The 13,597-nt window shown below is 31.6% G+C and overlaps 2 protein-coding genes across 2 annotated transcripts; one reads left to right on the top strand and one right to left on the bottom strand.

Moving 5' to 3' along the window:
• The first annotated feature begins 9,836 nt into the window (after nucleotides 1–9,836).
• Nucleotides 9,837–10,408, top strand: LOC118646752. The gene is made up of 3 exons (XM_036290341.1): nucleotides 9,837–9,856; nucleotides 9,898–10,133; nucleotides 10,272–10,408. Exons 1-3 carry the CDS (start codon nucleotides 9,837–9,839, stop codon nucleotides 10,406–10,408), a joined length of 393 nt encoding a protein of 130 aa, XP_036146234.1.
• A 1,465-nt stretch (nucleotides 10,409–11,873) lies between these two features.
• Nucleotides 11,874–13,232, bottom strand: LOC118646749 (trichohyalin-like). The gene has a single exon (XM_036290338.1). The coding sequence runs from the start codon at nucleotides 13,230–13,232 to the stop codon at nucleotides 11,874–11,876; it is 1,359 nt and encodes a 452-aa protein (XP_036146231.1).
• Nucleotides 13,233–13,597: the final 365 nt, after the last annotated feature.

Below are 13,597 nucleotides of genomic sequence, written 5' to 3'. Positions count from 1 at the left end.
TATACAATATGAAAATTATTTGTACGAATAAAATAATAAAAAAAATAATAACTTATGAAAAACTTCACAAAGTTAAAAAAGATATGTCAAGTATATATGTCAAGTATATAAACGCATTCAAAAATGGTTCTATTCAAAAATTATTTGAAAAATGGGAATATAAGTGATAACATATAATAAAGCAGAAACTGACAGATAGTAAAGCAATATCCGAGTCATTAATTGCATTTTTGTATATATATTTATGAATATCAATAACATAGACATAGAGCCTTGGAAATTCAGAAAAAATACGAGCCGGGCACGCCAAGTTTTTGCTTCACTATAATCCCGTTGGTTGATTTTAATCATTTAATCATCAAGCCCGTTTAAGCAATTTTTTAATAGATGTTTATTAAACTTCTTTAAGTCTTTTAAAATATACTTGGCTAACTGTATTGATCTCAAATTTATTTTGGAAAGCACGCGTTTATGTACTTGGCGTATCTTTTTTACCTTTTTAAGGTTTTTTTAAGGGATTTCACTCCTTTTTGTAAAAATTAAAGAGTTATTTCTTTTTTTAATTACATTAAGTTTTATTATACATATTTTTAAATGTGTTAATTTGATATGTATGTATGTATATGTGTATATATTTTCCATAATTTATTTTATTTTATTTGTTCTGCAAAAGATATGAATGCATTTTTAGCATTTTGAGGCCAATTGCACTTCTTTATGCTTAAATCATTTATTATTAACACCCATTTTGCGCTTTTTCATTACATATCATGTTTGTATAATATTTATCTATTACATTTTCACCGTGATAAAAGATTGCACTAATAATTTTATACTTATTTGCATTGACAGATAAAAATTTTTTATTAATATTTTTGATATTTATTACATATTAGAACAACACTTGCGCGCGCTACGCGCGCGCTATTTAGCTTTTTTTTTAAATACTAATATTTGAAATAATAATTATATAAATGTATAATTTTTTTTAAAGAAAGCTGAAAATTATGTAATAATCTCATTTATCTAAATATGCTTTCTCTATTTAGAGAAAGCATATTTAGATAAATGAAGTTATTACATAATTTTCAGCTTTCTTTAAAAAAAAAGGGTTAGAAAAAAAGACATTTACAATAAAACAAAAAAGTAAATCTTATTAAAAAGTTGAATAACATTTATCTTAATTTGTAATCTAATGTTGAAAATTGTCTTCTTCTGGAAAAAAAAGTATTTATTCTAATTAATAGAACAAATATTAAAATCTTATTATTATAAAATAAATATTAAAATCTTAATTATTTTTAATGTCTATTGATAATAAATTAATTGGTATACAATTTTGTAATTTATTTTGTTAGTTATAGTATGTTGCAATACATAAATTTTTAAAATAGTAATAATATTAAAACAAATTAATATTTTTACTATTGTTTTTACTAACCTTTGGCGTCCAATGTAATGTCTTTCCTCTAAATTTATTTTAAATTCTTGATTCTTATTTCTTTGGCTATTTTCTCAAAAAACTTCTTTTTCTTTTTGATTTTTGTTTAGGTGCGCTAAAATATATAATGTGTTACTATCAAAAAACAGACACGCGGTCATAAGATTGGAAATACAAGTTTAAATAGAAAATAACTATCAAAAAACAGACACGCAGTCAAGAAAAAAAAGTCAACGCAATCCACGCAAAAGAGCTTACCTTAAATTTTACACGAACAACGCGCACAAGCGCGCCTCTCACTTAAACAAATCAATCACATAGACGCGCACAAGCGCGCCTCCTTTTTCTATATAAGAATGTCTTTAACGTACTTTGTCACTCTCTCAATCACATAGACGCGAACAAACGCGCCTCTTCACCGCAAATACGTTAATGTCTTTTTCTATATAAGAATGTCTTTAACGTACTTTGTCACTCTCTAATTAAAAATCTATTTACTTCGAAATTCAAAATCTATTTAAAATGACACATAGAACAAAAAACAATCACGCAGACAGTCAAGCTATGCAAAACGAAACAAAAGAGAGAACCAATCAGAGACACGGAAAAGAAACCTCAAGGCATCGATATGAATGAAATTCAAACAGTTGACACGGCTTTTATTTTCCAAAAAAAAAGGTTTTCCTTTTTTAAAATAAATTTATCATGTTATAAAATTAAGCTTAGAAAAACTAATATAATATTATTGAGATCTTTATTTGCATTAATAGAATGCTTTATTATAATATTTATAATAATAATAATAATAAGAATAAGTTTTTACTTAGCAAGATATTTGTGATCATTAATTGTAATAGGAGAAAATTTTATATCAAAATTTATTATGTCCGTCAAAGTATATAATTGAAAACTATAAAGAAATCATAAAAACTTTTAATATGTCTTTTTATTTAAAACATAGCATAATAAAATATACTTAAAATTTTGTTCAACATCACAAGTTTACTATCAATAATTAGTAATATTTTTCTAAGTAAGATTTTCCAAAAAAAAGATTTTCCTTCTTTAAAATAAATTTATCATGTTATAAAATTAAGCTAGAAAAACTAATATAATACTGGGATTCAAGGGAATCAAAGTAATTATAAATTACATTTTATTGATACTATTAATTTAAAATTAACGAGAATTTTTTATTTATTCAAATTGCATTTTTTTCAGGATTGAAGTATTCTTTTGGCATTAAGTATTAATAATAATTTAAAAAAATTTTTTAATTGAATAGAATAAGATATATTTATCAAATTAATCATATATAATGTACACAAACACAAAATAAGCCTTAAAAAATAAATCTTCAGCCTGCGAGTAATAAAATTAAAAATAAAAAACCTAAAAATGATAAAGTTTAATGAAGTTATCTTATATGTTTATTTTATATCTTTGATTATATATTTCTTTGGTGTAAAATAGAATGTTTTATAATAATAATAATAATAATAATAATAATAATAAAAATAATAAGTTTTTACTTAGCAAGACATTTGTGATCATTAATTGTAATAGGAGAAAATTTAATATCAAAATTTATTATGTCTGTCAAAGTATATAATTGCAGACTATAAAGAAATCATAAAAACTTTTAATATGTCTTTTTATTTAAAACATAACATAATAAAATATAATTAAAATTTTGTTCAACGTCACAAATTTACTATCAATAATTATTAATATTTTTCTAAGGAAGATTTTCCAAAAAAAAAAAGATTTTCCTTCTTTAAAATAAATTTATCATGTTATAAAATTAAGCTTAGAAAAACTAATATAATATTATTGAGATCTTTATTTGCATTATATATAAAGTAATTAAAGTTTTGATTTAGATTTTTATATATCAAATATAGTCGTATTTAATAACTGGGATTCAAGGGAATCAAAGTAATTATAAATTACATTTTATTGATACTATTAATTTAATATTTACGAGAATTTATTCTTTATTTAAATTGCAATTTTATCAGAATTGAAGTATTCTTTAGGCATTAAGTATTAATAATAATTTAAAAAAAATTTTAATTGAATAAAATAAGATGTATTTATCAAATTAATCAACATATATAATGTGCGATGTGATAGATTATATATTATATATCAAATTTAACTTGAAATGCTAAATATATGACATGAATAAAGTTGATGAATAAATATTAAAATCTTAATTATTTTTAATGTCTATTGATAATAAATTAATTGGTATACAATTATGTAATTTATTTTGTTAGTTATAGTATGTTGCAATAAATTCATTTTTTAAAAAAAGAAGGAGAATAATTTTAAAGTAATGTAAAATAAAGATGTATCAAGAATGTTGCTATTTAGAATAGTAATAATATTAAAACAAATTAATATTTTTACTATTGTTTTTACTAACCTTTGGCGTGCAATGTAATGTCTTTCCTCTAAATTTATTTTAAATTCTTGATTCTTATTTCTTTGGCTATTTTCACAAAAAGCTTCTTTTTCTTTTTGATTTTAGTTTAGGTGCGCTAAAATATATAATGTGTTACTATCAAAAAACAGAAACGCGGTCATAAGATTGGAAATACAAGTTTAATTAGAAAATAACTATCAAAAAACAGACACGCGGTCAAGACAAAAGTCTATTTATGAGAATTTTTTATTTATTTAAATTGCAATTTTTTCAGGATTAAAATATTCTTTAGGCATTAAGTATTAATAAAAATAAGTATTAATAAGTATTATTAAAAATTTTTTTATTGAATAGAATAAGATATATTTATCAAATTAATCATATATAATGTGCGATGTGATAGATTATATACTATATATCGAATTTAACTTGAAATGCTAAATATATGACATGAATAAAGTTGATGAATAAATATTAAAATTTTAATTATTTTTAATGTCTATTAATAATAAATTAATCGGTATACAATTTTGTAATTTTTTTTGGTAGTTATAGTATTAACTGGGATTCATTGCTTCACGTTCCACAACTTCCAAAGTTTACCTCTCCTCGTTCTCCTACTATTAATTTAATATTAACGAGAATTTTTTATTTATTCAAATTGCAATTTTTTAAGGATAGATTATATACTATATATCGAATTTAACTTGAAATGCTAAAAAAATGACATGAATAAAGTTGATGAATAAATATTAAAATCTTAATTATTTTTAATGTCTATTGATAATAAATTAAATGGTATACAATTTTGTAATTTTTTTGGTAAGTTATAGTATTAACTGGGATTCAAGGGAATCAAAGTAATTATAAATTATATTTTAATGAAACTATTAATTTAATATTTACGAGAATTTTTTATTTATTCAAATTGCAATTTTTTCAGGATTGAAGTATTCTTTGGGCATTAAGTATTAATAATAATTAAAAAAAATTATTTAATTAAAAAGAATAAGATATATTTATCAAATTAATCATATATAATGTGCGATGTGATAGATTTAACATAATAAAATATACTTAAAATTTTGTTCAACATCAAAAGTTTACTATCAATAATTAGTAATATTTTTTAAAGCAATGTAAAATAAAGATGTATCAAGAATAAAAAAATTTACCTTAAAATTTACACGAACAACGCGTCAATCACATAGACGCGCACAAGCGCGCCTCTTTTATATAAGAATGTCTTTAACGTAATTTGTCAATCTCTCAATCACATAGACGCGAGCAAGCGAGCCTCTTCACCGCAATGTCTTTTTTTATATAGGAATGTCTTTAACGTACTTTGTCACACTCTAATTAAAAATCTATTGAAAAAGCAATGCAAAATAAAGATGTATCAAGAATAAAAAAACTTACCTTAAATTTTACACGAACAACGCGTCACAAGCGCACCTCTTCAACCCAATGTCTTTTTTTATATAAGAATGTTTTACACGAACAACGCGTCAATCACATAGACGCGCACAAGCGCGCCTTCTTTTTCTATATAAGAATGTCTTTAAAGCGCGCCTCTTCAACGCAATGTCTTTTTCTATATAAGAATGTCTTTAACGTACTTTGTCAATCTCTAATCTTTAAATTAAAAATCTATTCACTTCGAAATTCAATGAAATGACACATATAACAAAAAACAATCACGCAGACAGTCAAGCTATGCAAAACGAGACAAACAAGAGAACCAATCAGCATCGCGGAAAAGAGGCTTCAAGGAATCGATATGAACGAAATTCACACAGGTGACACGGCTTTTTTAGAAAGGGATATATTATGTATATTATTTGTTTATGTTATTATTTATTTATTTTATTTTTATTAATTTTATTAAACTTTTTCGTGTACTAATAATATCACTTACATTACTCACATTCAGACGTTTGTTGTAATTTTATTATTAATTTTTATATTAATATTTTTGACATTTACACATATATCATGTATTTGTTTATGTTATATATTTATTTTATTTTTGTTAACTTATTATACTTTTCTCGCATACTAAATTCACTATTTATATTATAAAATAATTTTTTATGTGTTTAGTTTTATAAAATTATATGTAAGCACATTGTGAAGCCCCTTGAACGACAAACCGGCTTTGCGTGTGTGTATGCACGTACATGTGAATCTGTAGAAAATAACTCAAATAAGCTTTTTCGCGCAAGAAATCCCAAGATCACAGAATTATTAAGTTTATTATATTTTTTCACATACCAATATTCACCACATATATTACGAAATAATTTTTATTTTAGTTTTATAAAATTATATATAGGCACATTGTGAAGCCCTTTGAAGGACAAACCGGCTTTGGGTGTGTGTGTGCATGTATATGTGAATGCGTGGAAAATAACTCAAGTGAGCTTTTTTGCGCAAGAGATCACAAGATCTTAGAATTATCAAGTTTATTATATTTTTTCGCGTACCAATATTCACCCCACTTACATTACAAAATAATTTTATTTTAATTTTATAAAATTGTATGTAGGAACATTGTGAAGCCCCTTGAACGACAAACTGGCTTTACGTATGTGTGTACATGTGATCTGTGGAAAATAATCAAGTGATCCAAGTGAGCTTTTGCGCGCAAGAGATTACGAAATCTCAGAAATGAGTGTACCAATTTTAATCGGAGTGGTCGCAATCGAAAGCTGACATCAATATTATATAACAAAATTGCCATTAGATTTTTGATTATGATTTTAGTTTCCGAGATATTTTAACTGAAAGTTAATTTGACAGCTAAATTCCAGATAAAGCTTAGTAGCGGCGTGACATTTGCGCAGTGAAGTTTGCGTCATTTGCATCATGCAGCAAAATTCTTTATGTACTTGGCGTCGCGCCGCTACCGCGTCGCTTGATTAGACAAATTAAAAATAATTAAACAGATAAATAATATATTAACATTAACATATTTTGTATAATAATTTATAATTTTTTTTCAATAAATATTTAATTAGAAGAATTATACAAATAAAGATGACAGTCAAACTAGCCGCACGGCAACCAGCCGCAACAGGGGCAAATAGCCTCTGCGGGGCCCGAGCACAAAAAATTTAAAATTCTGAATTTAAATTAATAAAAACTCTACAAATTAGTTACAGAAAGAATAAACATTACGACAAAATTTATTTTTAGTACATCTAAGCACGCTGAGTAAAGAAATTTGCAATTTTTCTAGCATTTTTCGTAACCTGTCCAGAGATTCGCGACATTTATACGAAATATTAATTTTCTATGGTGTTGTGCCACTTCCATATCGGTTACAAATTGTTATATGGACAATAAACAATACGAAAAAATTTATTTCATGTGTATCTGAGTATGCAGAGTAAAGACTTCTGCAATTTTTCTAGCATTTTTCATAACTCGTCTTGCGGTTTGTGACATATATTCAAAGTATTAATTTTCTATGGTTTTGTGCCATTTCCATATCGGTTACAGATTGTTATATGGTCAATAATACGAAAAAATTTATTTTTAATGCGTCTGAGCATGCAGAGTGAAGAATTTGGCGATTTTTCTAATATTATGAATATACGTCACAAATCACTAGCACATGCTGTAAGAAATGCTGGAAAAATCGCAGAAGTCTTTACTCTGCATGCTCAGATACACCTGAAATAAATTTTTTCGTATTGTTTATTGTCCATATTACAATTTGTAACCGATATGGAAGTGGCACAACACCATAGAAAATTAATACTTTGAATATATGTCGTGAATCTCTGAACGCGCTACGAAAAATGCTTATAAAATCGCAGAAGTTTTTACTCTGCATACTCAGATACACCTGAAATAAATGTTTTCGTATTGTTCATTGTACACAATGTGTAACCGATATGGAAGTGGCACAACACCATAAAAAATTAATACTTCAAATATATGTTACAAACCGCAAGACAGATTACGAAAAATACTAGAAAAATCGCAAATTTCTTTACTCAGCGTGCTCAGATGTACTAAAAATAAATTTTGTCGTAATGTTTATTCTTTCTGTAATTGATTTGTAGAGTTTTTTTAATTTAAATTTAGAATTCTAAATTTTTTGGGCCCGGTCCCCGCAGAGGCTATTCGCTCCTGAATGCGGCTGGTTGCCGTGCGGCTAATTTGACTGTCATCAAATAAAGCATTTTCTTAATGAAAGTAAAATTTTTTAAATATTAATACATAATTCTCGCAGTGTAAAAAAGAGACTATTTTTCTTAGATATTACAAAATATTATTTATTTGTTATTACCTGATTTTCTCTTTCTTCTTCCTTGCTTTTTTTTAAATTTCTGTTCAACAGTAAATAATTTTATTTAAAAATTTTAAACATTAACGTTAAAAATCTGAAAAATATAGAAATATTTAAAATATATTAATATTATTTAAATTTAAATTTATTTAATTCTAGTGTAATTTAGTAATTAATTATAATTATGTTAAGAAAATATTCTTTCAATTTACAACTTTTTTTTATCAATAAAGTGTATTAATTTGTTTCGAATTTAGTTAGAAATATATAAATAAATTATTTTTTTAATTAAAGTAAATTTTTGAAAATATTAATAAATAATTCTCACATGTAAGAAAGTAGGCTATTTTTTAAATATATATTACACAATATTTATCTATTATTAATTTTTTATTACCTAATATTTCTCTTTCTTTTTTCTTGCTTTTCTTTCTATTTCTCTTTGTCTTTTTCTCTTAATTTTTCAATAATTTCTTTTTCTTCTTTACCTGTAATTACATTTGCAATAAATGTGCGATTTGATAATTCATTGATCTCGATATACTTATATATCGATTTATCGATAATTTAGCAACGATTGTTTCATTTTTTTTAGTTGTCATAAAAGGTTAATTAGTGAAAACTTGCGCGTTGAACTAAAAGTTCAAAAGTACAATTAACAATTAGAAAACGAAATGGCACAGAATAATAATAAAGTTGTGACAATTCGTCACTAAGTCCCGGGCCGACCATCCGCCCCACCACGGGACTCGGCGTCTACGGACGCCCCTCCCGAAAGTCTAGTATCCCCCGTCGGGAACCGATCCCACCACGCTGCTGGGAGCGCGTGGGGATCGCCCCGACGGGTATAAAAGCCGAGCTCGATCGGGATCGAGCACCAGTCCCGTCCTGTCGACTGAGTAGGTCTCCGGACCACTCTGACGCCCGGTTCTCGCCGGCATTCGACTATCCTTGTGTCCGCCGACGGAGCAGGCCACTTGGCCGTTCTGCCGCCCGGTTCTTGCCGGCATTCGGCTATCCTCGTTGTGCCAACAGAGCAGGCCACCTGGCCGTTCTGCCGCCTGGTTCTTGCCGGCATTTGGCCATCCTTGTATCCGCCGACGGAGCAGGCCACCTGGCCGTTCTGCCGCCCGGTTCTTGCCGGCATTCGGCTCTCCTTGTATCCGCCGACGGAGCAGGCCACCTGGCCGTTCTGCTGCCCGGTTCTTGCCGGCATTCGGCCATCCCTAGCATCCTCCACGGGGCCGGTTACTTGGCCGCCCTGCCCGCCCGGTTCTTGCCGGTGAACACGGTTTGCGACCGCGTTCAAGGTGCTGCGCACTAGCGCGCTCCCGTCCGAGCCGACGACATTAGGTTAAGCTGTACATTACTGTATATACACGCATAGAATAAGTAGCACATAAGGTAGCCTAAGGACTATGTAAGATAGGATAAGCATTGTAATAAAGGACTGTTAATCTGATATCGGTCTACGCAAGTTGGTTTCCCCCCTTCTCCCAAATCCTGGAATCCGGCGAGCCTGTCCGAGGCGATCGGGAAAGGTGAACCGTTACAAAGTAAGTACTAATAATGTATATATATATTTATTTAATATTTAATATATATTATAAATATAATGTATATTTTTTAAATGAATATTATAGGATGTCGAAGATGATTTAGACATGGAACTGGACATGAGTGAGTTTGATTCTGTCCATTTATTTTCACCTCCTCAAACGATAGCTTCTCCAATGGCAGCTCTTCCGCCCGCCACCGTCGCTACTCTTCCGCCTGCCAGCGCAACCGCTCCTCCTCCGCCTACCAAACTATCGTTCCTCCATCCGCCAGCACCACCGCTCCTCCTCTGCCGTCTGCTAATACCGCAGCTCCTCGAATAGACACCTCCGTTTCATCACAAATGAGATTTTTACGTCCCGGCACTACGACTGCTCCACGTGCATCTTCTCATACAAATCAATGTAAGTTTTATTTATATATATATATATATAAATTTTCCAGTAAAAAATATAGAAGTAGTTTGCTGTCATTAATTATAGCATAATATATTAAAAAATAATATTAGGTAATAATACTTACTTTCCTTTTCTGTTTCATAGCATGGAGACCGAGAGGAACTAGAGCGGGAATGCGACGGAAGGCACGAAATTTTTTTAATTTTTTGTTTAATATGAGTGATTTATACGGTCGTCACTATTACCAAAGAAGAGGTGGAAGAAGAGGAGGAAGAAATTAAAAAATATGTTTAAATTGCATTGTTTGTGTTGATTAATTGTATTATTCGTGTTTATGTTTATGTTTATGTTACTGTGTTACTGTATTGACATTATATGAAATTAAAAAAGTTGTTAAAATTATAAAATATAAAATTATTTGCTTTTCTCTCTCTCTTTCTTTCTTTCTTTTTCTGTTTTCCTCTTTCTTTTTCTCTTTTCTCTTATACCCACTTTCTTCTCCTATACATATATATTATATATATTATTTGTTTATGTTATTATTATTTATTTATTTTATTTTTATTAATTTTATTAAATTTTTTCGTGTACTAATAATATCTTACATTACTCACATTCAGACGTTGTAATTTTATTATTAATTTTTATATTAATATTTTTGACATTTACACATATATCATGTATTTGTTTATGTTATATATTTATTTTATTTTTGTTAACTTATTATACTTTTTTCGCATACCAAATTCACTATTTATATCATAAAATAATTTTTTATATGTTTAGTTTTATAAAATTATATGTAAGCACATTGTGAAGCCCCTTGAAGGACAAACCGGCTTTGCGTGTGTGTGTGCATGTACATGTGAATTTATAGAAAATAACTCAAATAAGCTTTTTCGCGCAAGAAATCTCAAGATCACAGAATTATTAAGTTTATTATATTTTTTCGCATATCAATATTGACCACATATATTACGAAATAATTTTTATTTTAGTTTTATAAAATTATATGTAGGCACATTGTGAAGCCCCTTGAAGGACAAACCGGCTTTGGGTGTGTGTGTGCATGTATATGTGAATGCGTGGAAAATAACTCAAGTGAGCTTTTTCGCGCAAGAGATCACAAGATCTTAGAATTATCAAGTTTATTATATTTTTTCGCGTACCAATATTCACCACTTACATTACGAAATAATTTTATTTAATGAACTTTATTACTGCGTCCCCTCAGGGTTTGCAGTCTCCTCTCATAAATACATTTCATTCTCGTCATAATTTCTTACATATTTACATCATGTACCATACATGTCACTTTAACCGTCACAAAAAACCCTCTCTGTAATATTTCTTCCCCTCTCTTCTTGCTCTCTCTCTCTTCTTCCTCCTTCGCATTACTCCTTCCTGTCTCTCGTCCTTCTGGGCTTTCTCCAGTATCTCTTCTCCTCCACCTCTCGCCTCCTCCTTCCTCTCTATTCCCTACTACGCGGCCTGGCCATATGCGACCTTACATCCTTAACCTCCCTCCCCTATCCTCGTTTCTAACCTATCCTCCTCTCGTCCTTTCCTCCTTCTCTCTCCTCCGTCGATCCGTCACCTCCATTTCCTCTCCTGGTGTATATTCTCTCCACTCTCGCTTCTTATTCTATACTCCTTTCGTCCAATCTCCTTCCCTCTCCTCTGTCTGTCTGCCACCTGTCACAAATCAAAAACATTTTTTAATAAGCTTGTACCACCATCCCCTCCTTACTTCCTCTTCTCTCCTTCCCTTCCCTCCTCCCTCCATCTACCCCCCTCTTCATCCCAACTCCATCTCCTCTCATCCACCCACAGCCCTCTGTTCGCTACTACCACATTCTTTCCCTTTGCCCTCTTCCTTCTCGCCGCCTCCACTATCCTCCATCTCATCCTTCTCTCCTCCATTGACAGGTCCTCATCTACTCCCACTCCCCATGTCCCCTTCACCTCCCCTCCCCTTGCTAGAATCTCCTCCCTGTCCGCCTCTCTTACTATTTCTGTAATCAGTACCCATCTTCCCCCCTCCCCCTTCCTTTCTTCCACCCTGTCTATTGTTACCCTCCTTCCCAACACCCGCTCCATGATGCCCTCTACAAAAAACCTTCTCTCCTCTCCATCCTCCCCCTCTACCCCTCTCCATACTACATTTTTCTCCCTTCTTCTTTTGTCCTCTTCTTCTCCTGCTGCCCTCCTTCTTTCCTTCTGCGTGACTCTCTTTCTCTCCTCCAGTCTGCTCCTTGTCCTCTCCTCCATCTCCTTCCTTCTATCTGTCCTCTTCTCCCAATCCCCCCTCTTGACTTGCTCTGGCTCCTCTCTCCCCTCATTCCTACTCCTCCCTTCTTCTGTCACCTTCTGCCCATTCTTCTTCCTCTGTATCTCTTTCCAGTCACTTTCCCTTTTTTCCTTTACTATGTCCTTCTGCCACTTCTTCAGCGTCATCCCTCTTTCTTCTTCCTCCTCTCTCCTTCTCTCTTCTCCTTCTGCCTCTCTCTTCCACAGCCTCTCCTCCTCCGCCTCCACCTCTCTCCACCACTCCTCCATCATCTCTTCCGTCACCTCGTTCATCTCTTCTCTCCTCTCCTTGTCTTTCTCTACTCTCACCCTCAACCCCTCTCTTCCATTTGTCTTCCTTTCCTTGCTCTTCGCTTCTTCTTCCCTCCTCTCACCTTTTATCTCCTTCTCCTTTACCTCTCCTTCCCCCTCCGTGACCTTCCTCCTTCTCTCCTCTTCCCTCCTCTCCTTGCTGTCCCACTGCTTGTCTCCGCTTCCTCTCCTCTTGAAATCTCTACTTCCAACCTTCTCTTCTGTTGATCCCTGCTCTTCTTGTCCCTCCGTCTCCTCTTCCCCTCTGCTCTCTTTCTGTTCTCTTTTCTCTCCAGCTTTCCCCTGTCTTTCCTCTTTCTCTATCCAACTCCTCCATAACCCCACCAAGTCCACTATACCTTCTCTTATTCCTCTCAATTCCTCTCTAATTTTCCTCAGCTCTCCGCTGTTTATCTTCCCATCTTCCACCTTTTTTCCTCTATCTCTATCCTCTCTGCTTTCTTTGTTCCGCTTCCCGCTTTTCACCTCCTTTTTCACCACCATCTCAATTCACGTCACCTCGTGCTTCCCTTCTCCCTACTCCTTTTCGATGTTCAATTCTTCTCCATCTTTCCACTCTCGAACTCTCCACCAATCTCCATCTCATCGACCTATCGACTTATCGATATCCACTGATTTACATATCCTCTCCCTCTCTCGTTCCTTCCCCCAATCCGTCTCTCTCCTCGTATATCGATATCTCGCATCCGTCACTCGCTCCTTCCGTCCGCCGCGCCATCTGTCCAGACCGCCTCTCCGCTTCCTTCCGATCCTGCGCCTCGCGTTCTTCCACCGACTCTCCATCTCTTCACTATCACCTGCTCCAATTTCTTTCACCATCTCTCCTGCTTCTCCGCTTTCCGTCTCGT

The sequence above is a fragment of the Monomorium pharaonis genome, chromosome 1 (genome assembly GCF_013373865.1).
Source record: "Monomorium pharaonis isolate MP-MQ-018 chromosome 1, ASM1337386v2, whole genome shotgun sequence".
Classification (NCBI taxonomy): domain Eukaryota; kingdom Metazoa; phylum Arthropoda; class Insecta; order Hymenoptera; family Formicidae; genus Monomorium; species Monomorium pharaonis.
This window is presented reverse-complemented; position numbering and strand designations above follow the sequence as displayed.

What these genes read in the sequence shown, in the direction of transcription:
- LOC118646749 (XM_036290338.1), bottom strand. Translation starts at nt 13,232, where the DNA reads ATGGTGGTGAAAAAGGAGGTGAAAAGCGGGAAGCGGAACAAAGAAAGC.
- LOC118646752 (XM_036290341.1), top strand. Translation starts at nt 9,837, where the DNA reads ATGGAACTGGACATGAGTGA. An exon ending in ATGGAACTGGACATGAGTGA is followed by an intron (nt 9,857 to 9,897) that starts GTTTGATTCTGT and finishes CTCAAACGATAG; the next exon opens with CTTCTCCAATGGCAGCTCTT. An exon ending in ATCTTCTCATACAAATCAAT is followed by an intron (nt 10,134 to 10,271) that starts GTAAGTTTTATT and finishes TCTGTTTCATAG; the next exon opens with CATGGAGACCGAGAGGAACT.